This window comes from Mastomys coucha, chromosome X (genome assembly GCF_008632895.1).
Source record: "Mastomys coucha isolate ucsf_1 chromosome X, UCSF_Mcou_1, whole genome shotgun sequence".
NCBI classification, from domain to species: domain Eukaryota; kingdom Metazoa; phylum Chordata; class Mammalia; order Rodentia; family Muridae; genus Mastomys; species Mastomys coucha.
Genome location: NC_045030.1, coordinates 152,982,517 through 153,003,349, shown reverse-complemented (window position 1 = coordinate 153,003,349; position 20,833 = coordinate 152,982,517). Strand labels below are relative to the sequence as shown.

The following is a 20,833-nucleotide window of genomic DNA, read 5'->3' as shown; positions in this document are numbered from 1 at the left end:
TCTCTCTCTCTCTCTCTCTCTCTCTGCCCCTGGTCTTTGGGAGACAGGGAGACAAACTTGGTACTGATGAAAAAAGCATGACAATAAAAAGGAGAAAGAGAGAGAGAGGCCTATGCCCTTGACAAACAAAACAGGCAGCTCGGAACAAAAAGAACGGGCTGAGCTCTTTCTCCAAATGGTGGTGGGGCAAGAGGAGGAGCCTGGGAAGCAAGCTTTATCCTTAGTGCATGGACTACCCACTACCGATGCATCCACATCTTCAGCTGCACCCTCTCAGAAGTTCCCTTATACCCACTTATCTTATCTTCCTCGACGGCCCAAAGATGATGAACGTTACTCCTAGGCTTGTGGGGAGATTGGGACATCTGTTATTTCAGTTCCCCTTGTGACTTAAGAAACTACAATGAAATCCAAAGTCTGCTAGTTAGCTCTGCAGCCATCTATACCACCAACAGGTCCTACAAGGAGAGCTTGCACTTGCAGGGTGAGCCTCAGCTTCTTCTTTGTTTTTTTAGCCGTGGCCCTGTTCTGTCCCCTAACTGGTCACTCATGTGGACAGGAGTTACTAGGGCTAGACAAGTTTTGACACTTTTCTTTCACTTTTATTGATATATGACCAACAAATGAAAACTATATAGAATGACAATATGAAAATTTGATGTATGTATGTTATGAAATGCTTATTGGCATCAAGCTAATTAACATATCTACCACTCCCACATGGTTGAATGAGAGATGACTCTTGCAGATTATCCTTTAGCTTCCATAAGGAGCCCTACAACATGTGCACACACAAATTTTATATTTATATATATATATGTGTGTGTGTGTATGTATATATATGTACATACATATATACATATATATATATAAATTTTTTAAAAGAATACTTGACTGAATGTAGTAGAACATACACTAAATGCCAGCACTTGGAAGGTAGAGACAGGAGAATCTCCGTGAGTTCAAGGCCAGGCAGCTATACACAGTGAGTTCTAGGACAGCCAGGAGTACATGGTGAGACCATGCCTCAAAAAAAAAATACTTTAACAAGCAACTACAAACAAATGAAAATTTAGAAGATAGCAGTAAAAATGGAAGTATTGAATCAAAAAATAGTCAAATTTAAAAGCCTAGTGGATAAATTCACTAACTGATTAGGCATGACACAAGAAAGAATAAAATTAAAAGTGTATCAATAAAATGTATTCAATCTGAATAACGGAGAGAAAGTAGCTCTTCATGGGACAACAGTGTAAAGTCTAATGTTTATACACTTATATTCCAGAAGAATAAAAGTATGGAAAGAGTAATTGAAATAAATAATGTATGAAAACTCACTAGATTTGGCAAAAGACAAACTTCTAGCGTCAAGAACTGTATAGAATCTAAACAGGATAAACTCAAAATTTTGTCAAGAAATCTTACAATCAAACTTATAAATATTAGTGACAAAGAAAAAACAAGTAAGACATTACCCATAAGGAAAGATTGGAGACATGGATTTGTCATATAAAACCATAGACCTCCAATGGCCTGGGGAAATGGCCCAGTGGGCAAATATGCAAGCACGAGGTCCTGAGTTTGAATTCCCAGTACACAGTCTCAGCTCTTCTCACCCCACTCCCTACCCTAAACTCCTCCAGCTCAAGGCCTTCCCTTTCCCCCAGCTTCTGATTCCCTGCTATTTTAGCCATGTTCTCTCTTGGTTTTCTTGGTCCACACAAGATAAGAGATTGGCAGCACACATGTCTAGCCCTAGGACTGGCTGGTGAAGGGGAACTGCAGGTGGATCCATGGTCCATAAACTAGCCAGTGAGTTTAGCTGAAATAAATAGTTGGCTGGCTTCCATAATGCTGCACATAGGAACTCACAGCAGTTGTGATAACATGCACAATACCCAGCAATGGAGAGGGGAATTGGGCACAAAATCCCACCCCTAGCTGAGGAGTTATTAGTAATCATTAGCTCCTGCTAGGAAGAGGGAGGATAAAGTGAGAATATGACCACTCCAATGGACAATTGGGAAGTGTGGTAGTTTGAATAGGAATGGCCCCACAGACTCTTGTGTTTGAATGCTTAGCCCACAGAGAAAGGCACTATTAGGAGGTGTGGCCTTGTTGGAGTAGGAGTGGCCTTGTTCGAGGATGTGCTTCAGTGTAGAGGCGAGGGTTTTAGGTCCCATATACATGCTCAAGCTCTGCCCAGTGTGGAATTTGGTCTCCTCCTTGCTACCTGCAGATCAAGATATAGAACTTTCAGGTTCTTCTCCAGCACCATGCTGCCTGGATGCTGCCATGCTTCCCACTATGATGATAATGGACTAAACCTCTGAACTTGTAAGCCAGCCCAAATTAAATGTTTGCCTTTATAAAAGTTGCCTTGGTTATGGTGTCTCTTCACAGCAATGGCAATCCTAAGACAAGATTTTATTGTAGTATGAGAAAGAATAAAGCCAGAGGTGTCTGGGATGAGTCCAGAGCAGGAAGAGAAAGTAGTAGACTAAACTTCTCAGAAAGAACCAAGCCTCGGTGAGGTGGACAGCAAGAGAAGAAGAAAGGGAGAGGAGGAAGGGGGAGGAGAGAGAGAGATTGGAAGAGAGGAGAAAAAGGAGAGGGAGGGGAGGGAAGTCCCAAGAGGACCGAGAGAACCAAGAGAGAACATGGCTAAATTAGCAGGGAATCAGAAGCTAGGGGAAGGGAAGGCCTTGAGCTGGAGAAGTTCAGGGTAGGGAGTCGGGTGAGAAGAGCTGAGACACTCGAGATGCCAGCATGGACTCGGTAACAGATGTTTTATTTGCAATACTGAGAGAACCTAGGGACCAGCATGCTAAGGGGCACCAGTTAGCCATTTGTTCACAAGTTCTTTTGGACTTGACAGAGTTTCAGTTTTCTCTAAGAAATGAACAATGATAAAGACTAGATTCCTCCAAGAAGATCTACCAATCCCACATGTATATACATCAAAACAAAATTCTAGGAATAGTAGAAGGAGTGAGGGATACAAGAGCATAATGCATAATATACTAAAAATATAATCAATACACATTTTATATATATAATTTATATATGTTATATGATGAATTTTAAAATTAAAAATGGAGCTTCAAAATGTAGAGGATTCTTAATTTGTAGTGGTTTGCTTTACAATTTTTCTTCTTTACGCAATCTTGAAAATAATAGCAATTCCCTTGAAACTGTATGTCGGATCATAGAGTTCGATATTTTTCTGAGTGACGTGTAGCAGAATACTCTGTCACAAGATTGAGCAGTGGCAGTAAGCCATAGCTCCCGGTCAGACACATGATCATGAGGGTGAACAATCGATCCTCTTTGGTATACTTGGTTACTGACGTTTTATAAGTCAAGTATAATAACTGTATTTTTGACTTATGATCATTTCCATTTATGGGGTACTTATTAGGAAATAAGTCAAGGAGCAAAATCAGATAGTGTGAGATGAAAGACAAATAATCTGTACCTGCAGCTGGGAATCTTAGTTCTTTCTCAGCACTTGCCAGAACTACTGTGTGAGAAAGCAATGTAGATCTAGAACTAAACAACATGATCAACCAAAAGGCTCCGGTTAGCTGTTACAGAGTACTCCACCCTTAGCATAGTGCACATTCCTTTTAAATATTTATAGACCTTATCTTGGATGATCACTACCATCACCACCATCATCATCATCAAACCTCAACTTGTTTAAAAGACTTGAAATCATATAGAGTATATTCTCTGGTCATAATATAATCCACCTTAAAGTCAACAGTCAGAAGATACCAGGAAAGCCTAAAAATACTTGGAAATCAAATGACACATTTCTAGATAATTTGTGTCCAGGAATGAGAAGACTGTTTCTTTTACAGAGCAACTGAAAATGCTGTTTGGTTTGTAATCAGTTGATATCCATTAGTTACTAATGCAAATAGTCAGGCACTCTGAGATGCTGGAAAAGCTCTTGGTGTTTGTCAGTTGGAGACTTTCAGATGCAGATGCTGCAGTGGAGTTAGGAGTACTGGCAGTCTACTTAGAGGCCTTTCATCTTCAAGGGGAGAGTAATAGGATAGTATAGGTAGAGCTGAGATGTCCACCAGTCCCAGACATTCTAACTCTGAGCTCCTGAGCAAAGATGGCCTTGTAGAAAAAGAAAGCTATTAGCCAGTGGGTGTAAAATAAATCCTAGAGACCTGACACACGGCATGGTGACTCTAACAGCAATGTGTTGTATGGTTTTCGAAATCTGAGGCCTGCCATGGGTTTCCCCCATATCAGACAATGACAAGAGTCAGTCTCCACTTACAAGGCCACTAGCAGGAAATAAGAATTTTCCCTCAGGCCAACTGCTATCTCTACTTTAAACTATGAATTTTCAAACAACATCCATTTATTCTCTAGAAGTTTGAAGGTCAAAGATGCTAGCAGGCTCAACTCTAGGTTGTCCACAGCAGTTCAAGCTGACAACCAGGAGGAACTTTTATCTGGAGGCTCAAGGAATGCATTTCCAAGCTCTCCTGGGGTTTTGGCAGAATCTAATTTTTGTGTATAAGGGTCTGAAACCTTAACATCTTCTGTGGCTACTAGCAATGCCTATTATGTGCTAATACAGGTTGGTGTATTGCTCCTACTTCTTCAAAGTAGAAAGTCCTTCTCAAGCTTTTAGTGGGACTTCCCTTTCTACAATATATACACAGAGAGCTCTCAACTCTTAAAAGGCTCATATAATAAATTAAGCCCAGCTACATAACCTCCCATTTCAGATCAGCCATGCCATTCAGCAAAACATAATCACAAGTGATCACTTGTCATATTCACAGGCTGGCAGGATTTGGGTAGAGCCTTGGGGATCATTTCTAGACATTTGCTTATTTTACTACTCCTGAGTAAGGAGTAGAAGAAAATTAAGGACTTGCTTCAGAGATTCTGCTGTTTGACTGTTATTCGTTCTAGTGGACTTGAAAGGAATGGTTATTTACATATTCCTATGTTCTTTATGTTTTGTAGACTTCTCTTTTTTACATATCCAACATGACTATATGTCATTCATAAAGCTACTTTATAATATATATATATATATATATATATATTACAGAGAGAAACATAACACTTTCAAATATAAGTCACCAATTACCAATTCATGTTCTTGAGGAAAGATATAGATATAAATGATGATGCTGTCCTATCAGTGCTACAGAATAAAAATGAATGACCAAGTTTATGAAACAGCAGAATCATCTGAGCGGTTTTGTTTTGAGATAGGACTTCATATAGCCCAAGCTGGCCTTGAACTTCAACTCCTTGTGTAGTAGAGGATGATCCTAAACTCCTGATCCTTTTGCCTCCACCTCCTAAATGCTAGGATTGCAAATGTGAACCACTATGCCTAGCTTTAAAACAAAACCTAAATAAAATATTCTAAGTCTATTGTGCCAACTCCTCCCTCTATCCCAAGTGTCTGACAAGGGTACACACATGAACACCGCCAAGTAAGAGAGTAGCACTGGTTAGAGTCCTCAAATGGAGCCCCCCCACACATACACACACATATACACACAAGCTTTAATATCCAATAATGGTCACAGCAACATCGTAGACAGTTTAGATTGTGAGCTGCTAGAGAGTCGGGGGTTAAAACACATGGTCTAAAAGTCCCTTACTAAGCTAGGATTTGAAACTCTTGTCATTAAGGAAATAAAAGATTCCATTATACATAATCAAGTCAATCAAGAGGACTATAATTCACTAGGGCCACAGCTTTCCCCGAGTCACAAGATGCAACACCCTTTCTTGCACTGTAACTGTTAGAAAGCCTGAGCTTTTGAATGATGTGGGCCCTTCCATATCACATGCTTGTTAATTACTCCAGGTCCTTCCTACTTAGATGCCATTGTGAGAAATGTCACTCCAACAGTTCCAGTTGTTAGACTTCGGAGGTTTTCTGAAAATGAAGTGTTTAATGATGAAAATGTAATTTGAGCTGGAATTGCTTGCTGCAGGGGGCCCCAAGGATAGAAAACAACAGTCATACTCCCACTTAAAAGGCATATCCTAAGCATTGAAAATGACAAGTTTGCATACTAACTAATAAAAATGAAATATTTTCCCTAATCGTCTTACTTTGGAATATGTAAAAAAAAGAGAGCAAACCCACAAGTAGATAAAAGCTGCCTTGTTACTGTTGTTGTTTCTTTATTTTGAGTCAGAGTCGTATTAAGTGGCCCTGGATAGCCTGGAACTTACTATGTAGACCAGGCTGGCCTAAAACTTAGAGATTCACCATCCTCTGCTTCTTGAGTGCTGGGATTAAAGGAATGAACGTCTATGCCCAGTCAAGGCTGCTTTTTTCAAAGGTTTCATATCTGGTTTTATTTCTTTTACTGAGCCATCTGGAGGAAGCATAATGCAGCAGGTGGTAATGGCATAGAGAGGAACGCCATCAGACATCCAGATAATGCTATCAGATTGGAGGCCCAGGTCAGAGAGCCAACTGTCTGGGTTCTAGAGTTGTCTCTGCTCCCTTCTACCTCCCAAAGCTATGGATAAGTCCCTTAATATGGATACACTGGATTGCCTTTTTGGAGCATTTTTTTTTTTCTAAATCAAAACAGCTGTGTTCAAACAGCAAGCGTTCAATACATTCTGACGAGTGCACTCAGGTTTCAGCTGCAATGCTAGGCTGCCAGTAAGCCTGGAGCAGAATGCAGCCATGATAACTCCAGAGTAGCCCAGCAATCAGGGCTTAAAGACAAGTTTATCTACCATGTTCAAATAATTGCCCTATGAATAAACTCAGAAACTTCTCAAGTGACATTTTAATCAGAAACACCTTTGTCAATCATCTTTGCAGGACAATGACTAACACATTGGCCATGGCACAGGCACTGTACTTTTTTTTTCTGTGAAGAGAAGTTATATTTGTGTCAATATGGCACTCTGTTCAATGTGTCTTCATTATGCTCATATCCTTTGATGTTTACCCACTGGCTAACATCCTCTCTAGCAGACACCCAACAAATGTCTACTCTGTGAGTACATGTACCCAGGCACTTCACTGTAAATGTGAGCAAAAAGAGACTGAACCCAATGGTTCAGTGTTTGCCTGGCATGTGGGAGACTGGATTCCATCCTTAGAACTGAAAAAAACAAAACCCATAATGAAAGGCACCTGCAGCCAGGTAGTGGCGTCACACGCCTTTAATCCCAGCACTTGGGAGGCAGAAGCAGACGGATTTCTGAGGCCAACCGGGTCTACAGAGTGAGTTCCAGGACAGCCAGGGCTACACAGAGAAACCCTGGCTTAAGAAAGAAAGAAAAAGAAAGAGAGAAAGAAAGAAAGAAAGAAAGAAAGAAAGAAAGAAAGAAAGAAAGAAAGAAAGAAAGGGAAATGAAAGGAAAAGAAAAGAAAAGAAAAGCACCTGCAAAATCCCCCACTACTTTGAAAAGCAACAAAGATCTTGAAAATAATCATTGCTATAGCCTTTGGGTAGAAAGTATAAAGAAAAGCAAAAATTTTTGAAAGGAAATCCAAGAATGGTGCTGAGTAGAAAGAGCAATGTGGAAATGTCTGCTTCATGCCACTTGTTGAAGGAGATCCCTGCTCCTTTCCTAAATCAAGAACAGCAGCAAAACTCTGAGCTTTGTCTCAAAGTGACACACGTATGTAGACTATTGGCTTTTTGCCTTATTTAGGGACTGCATTGGCCAATCTTTACATAAATACAAAAAAGAAAGCTCTGAATTTGCCAAAAACAGAGCTCAAACACCCAGCAAGGGAGTAGTAAGGAGCTGGGAAATTGAGCTGAGAACTGTTACATTTTGCAGGCACAGAATGCAAACTGTAAGTAAGCACACTTCAGCTTTCAACAATGGCTCAGGCAGCACACAAAGTCACTTCCATGGACAGAGCCAGGCCAAGAAAATAGCTCACTTCCTCACAGACAGCGTCAGATGCATTTCAAGATCAACAACCATATTCTTTTAACCCCTACCACAGCTTCCTGCTTTCTGCATGTAAATTACAAAACAACTCATCCTGCCTTGCTTTACCATGCATCACCCGGGAGCCCATGTCAAGAGATGCCAAAAATGGCCAAAGCACCATGTTGTGTTCATCTCAGAGTAAGATTTTTAAAGGATGATATTGGTAATTAAATCCAAAGAGCCCACATGTGCCCGTACAGCTGCCCTCTATTTTATGTGACAGTTTGAGGCTTAGAAAGGACATAGATTTCTTTATGTATAATGATTCACTGTGTTTTTTCCCTAATATTATAAACCATACTATGTTTTTTTGTGGTCAATTCATGAGAACAATACCCAACCTGGAAATTAGGCCAAAACAAAATAAAACAAAAACAAAAAAGCCCATTGTCATGATCATAGGACCTTCTAGTGTTATGTTAATGCACTTTCTTAAGGGAGACCTCAGGAGGGACATCTGGCTCCCTGGAAATATAAATTGGACTAATACTTTATTAGGACATTTTACAGCCCTACAACAGTCAGAGAATAACTCACAGAAAACACAGTATGGCATTCAGCTTTTTTTTCCCCTCTTCTGCTAGAGATGATAGCTCCAAAGGTTAGGGTTTTATTGTTCTCTAAGACATGAGCCAGTTTTGAATCTCACTTTACAGTCTTATTTGAATATTCCACTGACTTTTTAATCGGTTCCTCATATCCTCAGTAAATCAAGTTTTGTTATTCCACTGGTTTCCTCATTAAATGAGTCCAACAGAGCTTAGATACATGCTCTCTGTGCACATGTTTTTAATAATATAAGGATTAGTCTTTGATAGTTCCTGGCCCCCAATCAAATCAGCACCAAGAGACTGTGCTCTGTGCTTCAGATTTCCTTACCAGTCAGACTCACCAGGATGCAGGGTGATTCGTTCCCTGGGCTTAACTAGCAGACAAGAGGCTCAAAGTACATGCATAACACCTACCACCACTCCTTACAGATGCCCCAGCTTCTTTAGACAGAAAAAAAAGCCTACTGGCTGAAAATCAAGGGTGACATTCCACTCCTACATTATACATATATACATATGTACATATATATGTATATATATATAAATGAATACTTGTGTTTATAGAACATGCATAAGAATGTCACAAAAATCTCCAAATGAAACAACCCAAATAGCCATCAACCAAAAAAAAAAAGGGATTGACAAGTTATGATATATTCATTACCATATAAACTATATGGTAATAGTTAAATACTGATACATGCAACAATTTTGTGACACAAAAGAAGACATATGAACTTGCACATGTTCTTACAGCCCTACTTAAATGACAATTCAAATATGGGAACACTAATCTATCACAATAGACTGACTACCTGGGGAGAGGTGGGGAAGTCTAGGAAAATGCAAGAGAAGTTTGTGGGGTGGAAGATGGCAGAAACAGTATTGATCTAGATAGTGGATGTAGAGGCATATTCTTATGTAAAAACAAAAATTCAATCATCAATAGGAGGAGAGGACCTTGGCCCTGTGAAGGTTCTGTGCCCCAGTGTAGGGGAATGCCAGGGCCAATAAGTGGGAGAGGGTAGGGTGGCAGGCATGGGGAGGGGGGAGGCAACAGGGGTTTGTTCTTGTTGTTTTTGTTTGTTTGTTTGTTTGTTTGTTTGTTTTTTGGAGGGGAAACTGGGAAAGGAGAAATTTACATGTAAATAAAGAAAATATCTAAAAAAAAATCATAATGGATGCTAATGACATTCATTTTAGTCTATGTAAATTTTATTTTTAAAATGAATTAATTTTTTGAAGAGACAAGATAAACATCCTAAAACATATATCACTATATGGTAATTAATAGAGATCTAGCACTGATCAACCTGCAGAGGATAAGAAACTAGAGTATCTAGCCCTAAATGGCTATTATCACAGCCTGTGGTGGTTTGAATAAAAATGGCCCTCATAGGCCCATAGGGAGTGGCACCATTAGGAGGTGTGGCCTTGTTGGCATAGGTGTGGCTTTGTTGAAGGAAGTGGGGGTGGGCTTTGAGGTCTCAGACCTTCAAGCTTGGTTAGTATGTCACTATCACTTCCTGCTGTCTTCAGATCCAGATGTAGAATTCTCAGCTACCTCTCCAGCACCATGTCTGCCTGCATGCCACCATGTTTCCTCCCATGATGATAATGGACTAAAACAGCCAACCCCAATTAAATGCTTTCCTTTATAAGAATTGCCATGGTCATGGTGTTTCTTTACAGCAACAGAAACACTAACTAAGACACATTTCCCTCCCCCCAAAGCTTAGGGATCATCATGGAATACAGGACAGAAAGACTATAAGAGCCAGTGACAGTAGACACCTACAGCAAAACAGTATTTGCAGGCTATGAGAGCACCATTTTATACATGAACTCACAGTAGCCATGACTGCATGTACAAAATCAAGGAAGTCTGAATACCAGCATGGATGGGGGCCAGCTCATGAAGTCCCAGTCGTATTTAAGTAGCTATTACCAAGTGATGGCTCCTGAGGGAGGGAGAGTAGGTCTTCTTCAGGGATTCGACCCCTCAGATCCATGTAGGCCGTAGGAAATGGACTCCGTGATTTTTTTTTTTTTTAAGACAGAATATATAAAGTTGGGAAGGGGAAGCAGTAGGAAAGATAGGGGAGGAATTGGCAGAGAGGAAATGGGAGGGTGTATTTGATCCAAACATCCTATCCTATATGAAATTTTTAAACAACAAAAAAAGAGAGATTCTAAGAAAAGAAGTGGGGAAAGAGGGAGGGTGGAAAAGAGAAGGATCTGAAAAGATTCTTCTAACCTATTTAATGTAAATGAATAAAACCAACTAAAGAAAAGTAGGACAAACAAACACTGAGAGCTAGCAAAGGTGCATCCTGTTCTTAATAATGACAATGATAATGACATGGTAGAGATGCTTGACTGGGAGAGTTGAAGGTAGTCCCTGAATGTCATTATTTCAAGAAAGTGTGCTCAAAATGGGGCACTAAGGATTTGATAAACTGAGAAAATACTTAAGGCAGCTCTCTGATGGTGATAACATCAACAGGCACACAAATATTTAATGATGGGACTCCACAAGATTACTTAATTCAATCCAAGACAAATTAATTCTTAAGCTAAATAAAATATTCAAAGCTGGCAGATGTATGCCAATATGATTGTTATTGCTTAAAAACACATTTTCTTCTTAAAATTTGCTGCGGGAGTTTGAATTGTTGTTAAACTCCTTTGCATCCACCTACTGAGTTTTCAATAATAAGCCTAAGGGTGAAGACTTGAAAACAGACTCAGCCATCTGAAAGAATCAAAGTTTCTATAGATTGTGACAGCCACAAGTGGCATGGCCCTAGACATTTCTACTTCATCTACCATAGGTGGGCCAAGTGCCTCCCTAGAATGTGACTTCCTCTCACTGAACAAGGACTCAAGCCTAGGTTAGGGGACAACTGATTAGGAAAGACAAAGAGAGCAGGCTATCCCTTTATGTGGTGACAGGGTGAAAGGCACACTTAATAGCTGGCTGCCACTATGCTCAATGATTGCCAGTTCAGTGCCATTTAATCCCCAGAGCAGTCAATGAGGGAGTTAGGCTTACAAAAGAAAATAGCATGCTCAGATCAACCCGAGGCCAGATTAATAAAGAGATTTTTCAATCAGATAAAGTAAAGAAAAACCCTAAGACAGTAGCAAAGGGCTAAAGACAAAGCCCCCAGAAAGCATAGAAGGAAGAGGACTGAATGTGAGCAGCCAGTTCTCTAGTTAAGGAATAGAGGCAGACCAGGGCCACCCCACAGGTAGAAGCCTAAGGAGTAGTCCCAGATCTCTGTGCTCTCCCTCTTTTCTGTCTCACCTTCGAGCACCCCTGGAGCCAAAGCCACATGCAGGGGTCTGCAGCTAAAGGTTCCCAAGTCTAAGCCAAGGCAATGAAGGACCACCTGGCCAAAAGGACCATATCACTCCTACATCACAGGGAAAGCCACCTTCTGTTCAGCAGCATTGCCAAAGGAAGGAGGGTCACTGATTAGACCCTGGATAATTTCTGTCCCAGTTCCCATCTGCCCTCCACAACCCCTCATAGCATATGAAGACTGAACCCAAAAGCAATTCTAGAGGTTCACTCAATGCCTTCCAATTCAGTTCTATGAATCTGTGGTTAGAAGCCAGATGGTACTAAGCTAACAAAGGACCCTAAACACTTTTAGAGCAGAGCTTGCCCTCTAAATGGAAGCTCACAGGATAGTCTCTTCTTCCCATGTTCCTCCTCTTTTCCCATGCCCCACATCTTTCTCACACTCCTCCACCCTTTCCCAAGGCTCACTCTCCTTCCTAGGGTTTTCTGCTCTCTCTGCCACATCCTCTGTCCTCATTATTTCCTCCTTCATTTTCACCCCATGCATTGCCCCCTTCCTTTGGAAAACCTCTCCTTTCACATTCAAGTTTGGCCTAACTTCAAGAACAGTTCTTTTCCAAAGTGGTAAGATTTGTTTGGAAAGGCACAAGAATTACCTCTCAGTTAGACGTCACCAGAGTCACTCAGTGGTAGCCCAGAAGTTGTGCTTTCCTACCCCATGAATGGGAGGAAGCCCCTGATTCCAGAATAGTTTCAACATTCCTACCACAGAAAGCCAAAGTAAGGTTTATCAGCATATTCCAGCTGAACTCTGCTTCACTCCCCAGCATTCTGTACACCAAAAGCAAAGAAAAAGAGAGGTTGGCACGGCCATCTGTGGGCAAGATCCTGAAGAAAAACTGAATTCTACTCCTATTCAGTTTAGATTCCCACAGGGTAAAGGTAAGAGGCCCAAGCACTGGAAACTTGCAGCTCTTCACATAGTTTCACCAATAACCCCCATAAAGCCTTCCCACGCAGCCCTTGAGGCTCCTTTGAGGGAGATACATGATTCTCTGGGTCCAAGATTTCCCAAACAACCTGCTCTGTACAGGCAAGACACACCCATGAATATGGTCTACTACCACAGAGAACTCAGCTACATGTCTGGGGAATTCTCCCTGAATGGAGGGATCATCTCTTCTCCAGCTCGGGACCAGAAGCTTATGGTACTGGGTCTTTTAGACCAGGTTACTATTTCCCACAGGCAACCTCTTCTTAACTCCCAAACTCACTAATGTTTACAACAGTTGAAACATATCATTTATTAACAGGAATGAGAAACTTTTGTAATTAAGCCCTAAATGAGTTTGACAAAGGGCATAGGTTTCAAAATCTTCCTAACCAAACAGATGTTGTTCAATGCTTCATAGACATAAACAAGAAAAGTAAAATAATACTGCTCCTATGAAAAGGCAAGTCTATGAGTAGAAAGTAGTAAAAAGCATCATTTAGATTCTGCATTTGACTTGAAGGCTACCAATGCACATGGCCAAGACTGAGTTTCAAATTCCATTTTGCATGGAATGTAAAAAAGGAACAATCTTCTCAAACTCTTAAAGCACATAAACCAAACAATTTCACGGGCTTTATATTTTCTCAGCATTTTCTAAAATAACCATTGGGGGGTAATATCATTTTGGGTTTTAAAAAGAAGTCACTTAAAAACAGATATCCCACATACATGGGGCAAAATTATATGTGCTCCCCTTGACATCACCCAGGAGATCAAGCTGCCAGCAAAGCCCCTAAGAGCCCCGTGCACTTTATCCTCATGGCCCCCACAGCCTTTTGGTCAGCAAAGCCCACACAGGAAACAGGAAAAAGGGTTTGGCTTTGTACTCACTCTTACAAAGTTGTCAGGGAACAAACCTCTCCTGCCGTTGATCTGTCCCTCCCACCAGCCTCCATCCTCCTTCCTGATGTTGGTGATGACCTCACCCACGCTGATCGTCAGCTCATCATCATGCTGGGCCTGGTAATCAAACTCCACTATGGCCTCCACTGAAAGGAAGAGAAAACAAAAGAGCAACTTAGGGTCAGCTGTTATAGAAGTCTGAGCTCCAACATCCCCTGTAAGACCACAGGCAAACTGATTTTGGTTAACCTGAAGCCTATATAGCACAGAAACCACGAAGCACACTGGTCGTGGTCAGACACAGGCAAGGTAGCCTATGATTCTGTGTCAGGGCTGGCAGGGGCTTCAGAAGGGAAACCACACTGGGACAGTGGCCTAACAACACTCACCCAACTCACAGTTTATGTGGCATCATTTCTTCAAGTGCAGAGACCAGAGACCACAAGTAAGAGACATTGAGTCTTTCGACCTCTCTTTACCTGGCCAGTGCTAACTAATCCTGCCATGTTAACGCTCTTGGACCTTAGCTGTGCAGAATATGGATTATAACTCCCACGCTACACAGATGATAGCTATCTTTCATGACTAAAGACACATACAGAACAGAGGGCATCACTAATTGAACTAATGTCTCAGATTGCCCACCTCAGAAGCACTGCTGCCTCAACAGGTAAGTTCACAGACAGTTGGACCATATTACACTATCTTCTCAATGGCAAAGGAACTGTCTGTCAACTTGGTATATGCAGAGGCAACAGATGAGCAAGCTCTTTTGTTGACAAAGTACCAATGCAATTTGACAAAATCTAACCAGAGATTGGTTGACTTATACATAGAGCAGATACAAGATCTCTTTAGACACTGAGGTCTTCTTTTTGCACCTCAATCTAAAACAACATCAACACTTGTCTCTTTTCTATTTGCAACTTCATATAAATGAATGAATAAAAAAGGGAGTGAAAAATAGATGAAACCCTAGGTGGAAAATAAGCAACTTAATGAGTTATGATCAGATAAAGGCAAAGGTAAATGAGTTAAATATACATTACAAATATAAATGTGAACACCCAAACTATATCTGTTTCTTTGGAGCTTGCTTGTAACATTTTATTAACATGTAATAGTCATACACATTAATAGGGCACAGTATGATATTACAACTCATGCACAGAGCCTGCACTTATCAAATGGGGTAATTAGCACTTCCGCTCCCTTGTCATTTCTTTTTGGAGACTTTGAGTTCCTATTTTGGTATCTAAGAAAGCATGAGAGAAAACGTTAATGACTTTGGTTTTGAAAAAGATTTCTTAAATATAAAACTAAAATGTACAAACAGTTCAAAACAAATTCAATACACTGAGATCACTTTTTGGCAGGGGTGGAGGGGGAGGTCAGTAGGTGAGTGGGTCTCCCTCACATGGACTTTACATTTCTGTCAGAGGTTAAGTTCCCACCCCACTTCTGGTTCAGAATAGCCTGTCCTCCAGACTGACTATTCATGAAGGCAGCTAAACCAGCCAGTAAGCTAATCAAGTAACGCGGGATAGAACTGCCTTTTCTTAGATTGTTGTTTCATTATGTAATCAGTTAATGTATTCTCCTGTCATAAATCCGTTCATGGTGAGGTTGATTTGAAACCTATTGAAATAATTTATCCATGGAAAAGTAGATTATAAGCACACATATAAGAGCCCCTTCTGCCTTCTCATGTGTTCCTGTATGCATGCAGGAACACTTCAATTTCTCTGTATTGTGCCATGGTCCCTAATAGTTAAAATGAGCCATTACTTGGTGGACAAAGTGCTTCCTGTGCAAGCCTAAAGATCTGAGTTTGAGTCCTCAGAACCCACTTAAAGCCAAACAAGTAGGCAGGAGGTAGAAACAGGAGCCTACCCTAGAAGCTCATGGGCCAGCTAGCTTGGCCATACACAGCAGCAAACAACAAAAATGTGGCACTGTCTCAAAAAATGGAAAATGAAGATAGTCACCCAAGGGTGTCCTGTGACCTCTACACATGCACTATGACACTTACACACCTGAACTCACACAAATACACACACATACACACACACACACACACACACACACACACACACACACGAAATTTGTTTTAATGAGCTCTCATAACAATCAACTTATAAACAACTAGGTCTGATGACACAAATCTATCACGCCAGTTACTCAGGAGGATGAGGCAGAAGGATCATGAATCCAGTGCCTGTTTGGGCTATAAAGCAAGTTCAAAGCCAGTCTGCTCAACTTATTGTGACCTTGTGTCACAAGTAAAAAAGTCATATCCAGTTTTCAGCTAGGTATAGTTACACATTCCTATAGTACCAGCTACTCAGGGGCCTGAAGCAAAAGACCCAAAAGTTCCTACAACACTTGGAAACCCTCATATCAATTTATTTTTTAAAGTTGACTTTAAATAGAGATTGATCTAGTGAAACTGAGATTATAGTAACCTTTGTTCACATGCCAGACTCTAAATTATCTCATTTCCCAATTAAATACAATACACTGAGATCAGCAATACCTGAAGCTCAGCAAGAAAGTTAAGCTCATTTTCTGAGACAATGTTTTCTGATATGAGACACACCCACCTCAGGGATCTGTTGAGATAATGCTTGGAGAAAAAGCCTTAAAATGCCTCTTCATAGTCACTCTAAAAAGAGAAAATGCCAACTTCCCTACTGTGCCACTTACAGAATGACCCCGCATCTTCATCTGCTCTCTGTCAGAGCCCTCCAAGGAGCAGACGGTAACCTATGAGACAATTGAAGCAAGTGCTGGGCAAGGAACACAAGCCAGCAAGCTCTGCTAGAGCACCCACCAGCTCCAGTAGCAAGGAGTGCACCCACAGCTCTGTGGTGCCTACGCCTCTTTATGATTCTCACCCCTTTTAACTAAAATCACCTTCACTAAATGGATAAGCAGTTTGAAAGATATGCATGGTGTAGAAACTGTAGATTATTCAACTCAAGGCCACGTAAACAAAATGTACAGCTGCCACTTGATCTCCTGGCGAGAGCTCTTTGACAGCCCTATTTAGAGATGAACAGCAGCTTAAGCCAATCACATCTTACAGGAAAATGACCAAACAACTCTCCATGAGCATCAAGAAAATTGTAATATGGGTTTACATCCACCCTCAATGATAGAATTATAAATATCGGGCTATCCAGGATTAGCAACATTTCAAAAGTAAGTACTTACCCTTGGAGTAAATAGCTTTGTTTTTCTCCAAACTGTCTATGGCCTTATAAAACTCATTTGTTTCACAAAAGCTCACTGTCCCTAATAAAAGATAAGAGCTCCTCATCCAGTGATATGTAGAGTCATCTGATAAATAAGTCTGGTCAGTAAACCAATGATGATGGAGAGATGAAAAGACTGTATCCTCCGTGGTACCACAGCCATCTGTGTGTGCCTAAATTCTGATGTCCTCACAAAGAAGACATCACCTAAAAAAATGTATCCCTGACAAAATTTTAGATACAAAAATAGTATTCTTTACTGGAAAAGAAACCATGGAGTTGGAAAGGTGGCTCAGTAGTTAAGAGCACTCATTGCTCTTCCAGTGGTACCAGGTTCAATTTCTTGAACCCACATAACAGCTCCTAACTATCTCTAACTCTAGTTTCAGGGGTTCAGACACAGTCTTCTGGTACTAGGCACACATGTGGTGCACATACGTATGTATTTGCAAATGCACATGCACATAAAATAAACATTTTTAAGTGAAAGAAAATAAAAAGAAACAAGGTCTGCGAGTTCAGCTCAGTGATAGAAATCTTGCCTAGCATGGCCAGAATGCATGCATGAGATCCTAAGTTCAATTCTCAGCACCATGGAAAACAAACCAACATACAAAACCATGAACTCAGGCTCCCCAAAACACATTACATTAGACCAGGAAAGGAAATTCCTGCTCTAATTTTTTTCTGATGAGAGACATTAAAATGTTGGGGAGGGCAACCTGAGAGAACTCAAATTATAGGTGTGCCCACAGGAGAGGAAAGCATCCCTACAAAAAGACAAAGGCAGCTGTCTGCCAGGTTACTTAGATCTTGTAAACTTTCAGGAGCTCCAGACCTGACTAAAGTGTGGATCGCAGCCTTGTTTCTTCCTTCCTAAACAGCAGATCACATTTCCTTGCTCTCTACCTGAACTTTAGCAGGGTGCAGCTGGCAGAAAACAAGTATCCTGCTTTAAGTATATGGCTACCAAAAAGTGAGCAGCTGCTGCCAGGTCTCTTTCAGGCCCCAAGGGCCTGGCCACCTTAGGGGATGCCCACTATGGATGGTAAGGCTCGCCACTCAGGTCTGGGGACCTGGAGAGTATAAATGCCCAATATTCAAGTCTTCTTTTTTTTTTTTTTCTTTTTTTGGTTTTTTGAGACAGGGTTTCTCTGTGTAGCCCTGGCTGTCCTGGAACTCACTCTGTAGACCAGGATGGCCTCGAACTCAGAAATCCGCCTGGCTCTGCCTCCCAAGTGCTGGGATTAAAGGCGTGCGCCACCACTGCCCGGCTTTCAAGTCTTCTTTATAACAAACTGCCAAGCTGCCTGTTTCTTCATTTATTCTTTCACTAAACTCCCAGTTTCAAGACAATTATTCCCAGATCAAACAGAACTTAGGAGTCTCTTTAATCTTAGGAAATGATATGTTCCCTCCCTGCCTTCCAGCCTCAAATGGTCCCTGACGACCTCCAAACCACCTCCCTAACTTCTCTAACCCTAGGTCTCTCCGGTTGTACCACTGAGTTCATCCGACACTGTGGTGATGACTTGTGGGTACTCCTGGTGAGCTTCTAAACGCTTTCTGGGCATGGATCACACTTAGTTTGTTCTACAGTGGCCACTGTGAGCATCCAGGACATACAGTAGGTGCCCAATGCAAACTTGGTAACCTAACCACTCAGCAACTTACACTTTATATTGATAGATAGTTTCTGCCCAACAAAGGTACCTCTAAAATGTCAAGTGCCAATCTCATTTCTGCAAATTGAGTCATATTGTTCAGTGCACTAAGGGAGTTTGCTATTTAAAAGAACCTGTGGTTAATTCCTTTGTGACATGAATAATCACTTCCTGCTTTACCTTTCCTGTCGAGATGATTTTTTTTTTTTTAACATATCAGGTTTCCCTTAAGGTAAGAAAGCTGTGCATGACTTTGTTAAGAGCTCCTAAGTCATGAACTATGTCTCTCTTCCTCCCTTTCAAAGGTCTAGGATTTTTCTTTCCAATGTAATAGCACAAGTTACAGTGGCTACTGAGTACATGAAGTGTGGCTTTGTGTAAATCAACGTATGCCATAAACGTGTAACAAGGGGCTGGAGAGACGGCTCAGCAGTTAGAAACAAGCAGAGAGAACTGGCCGCTCCTCTAGGGAACCCCACTTTGACTCTCAGGATCTACAGGTTGGCTTACAACTGTCTTTAACTCCAATCCCAGGGAGAACCTATGCCCTCTTCTGGCCTCCACAGGCACTTCATGCACAGAGAACACATACATACTTGTACACAAAACACCTATACATATAAAATATACTTTTTCAAAGTTCCAAGGAGCACTGTTTGTTTGTTTGCTTGCTTGTTTGTTTGTTTGTGACCGCATATATGCCAGTCAAAGCACAACTTCCAAGAGTTGCTTCTCCCCTTCCACTATCTGGATCCCAGGGATCAGAGATTGTTAGGCTTGACAGCAAGCACCTTTACCCACTGAGTCATCTCACTGGTCCCTACAACAGACACTTAAAAACTGCTTCTGCTGCAAAGTAATGACTCCTCACTTGGGCCCACAAGATAAGCTCAAAGCAGGATAAAAAGTCTGGACATCTGCCTTTAGTTTGTCTCCTTTACTCTGGGTCACCTGTTTACCTCTGCACGTAGGCTTGCTAATCACTCAGGAATATCTAGAAATCTGCCACACCTAACCTATGTCATTTCCCTTCAAGGCTCAAGACTGACTGCATGAAGATAGGAGTAACTGAGGTATCTGACTGTCCAAGTTTTACAATGTCCTATTCCACATACCAGAAAAGGCGTCGAAAAGTTTTAGTCATTGTTGTGAATCTGTTGTCACCTTGGATTGCAGCAATTGCAAAAACTCCCTGGACAGGCCACACCCTCACCCTAAATGGGAACTATTGTGTGTGGTGGCAAGGCTGTACCATGGAACAGAAGTTATTACCTGCAGAAAGCCAGCCTTCCCTGTCAAGCAGTGTGGCATTCTTTGGGACGTTGCTGGAACCAGAACTGAGACTGTGATCACTCAGACCATGTGACCAGGACTGCTTAATTATGCGGCCTCTTGCCCCCAGCACAATCCTTCTTTTAGTAAAACCTAAACCACTTGATCCCTTTATTTGTTTTCCTTCCCAATGTGTCACCTCAGTTTAATCTTTCTCTGCCCAGCACCAGTGCTCATCTCTTGAATTGGAGTACTGAGACAAGTGCCTGAGCCTAGGCTGTGGGGGATGCTGGAGCTGGGGTTCTTGCTCTAAGACTCCAAAAGCAAAGAATACAAAGTGGCTGAACATTTTTTTGTTACATTGATTGCTCTATAGCATGATACTTTGGACTTACTGGAGTAAATAAATACTGAAATTAATTTGAGCTATTTTAACTTTATTAATGTGGCTGCTAGAACAGTTTAAATTATATGTGTGGCTTGCATTATATTTCTATTGAATAACAATGGCCTAGAACAATGGCTAGCAAAAAAGCAGTAAAGACCTCATACTACACAAACACAGCCAATATATTCACCAGGCCCCAAATCTGTGCTTTCAAGTGCATATCCTCATCTTCAGGAAGCTACAGGTAACTTTAGCAAACGAAGGGAAAACATTACCTACAAGTTTTTTAAATGGTACCCTTTGGGAAACTTTCTCTGCATGAGCCCAAAATTAAACCACTAGATGAGGTAAAGTATCTCAGAGGTGTAATTAGGACAAAAGTAAACAAAATCCCATATTTAAAGACACTATAAATTTAAAAATTTAAAAATGTCTCCCCATCAGAAAAAACCACCACCCTCCAGTTGCCTGCTGTGCCAAAAGCCAGCCTCCACAAGTTTGCTGTAACTACTGTCTG

General features: G+C 41.1%; 1 protein-coding gene across 1 annotated transcript in view; it reads right to left on the bottom strand.

Annotated features, from left to right (window-relative positions):
• Nucleotides 1–20,833, bottom strand: part of Sh3kbp1 (SH3 domain containing kinase binding protein 1) — a 359,863-nt gene that overhangs the window by 293,641 nt on the left and 45,389 nt on the right. Inside the window, 1 exon segment of the mRNA XM_031370222.1 lies at nt 13,724–13,881. Coding sequence (XP_031226082.1) covers nt 13,724–13,881 — 158 coding nt within the window.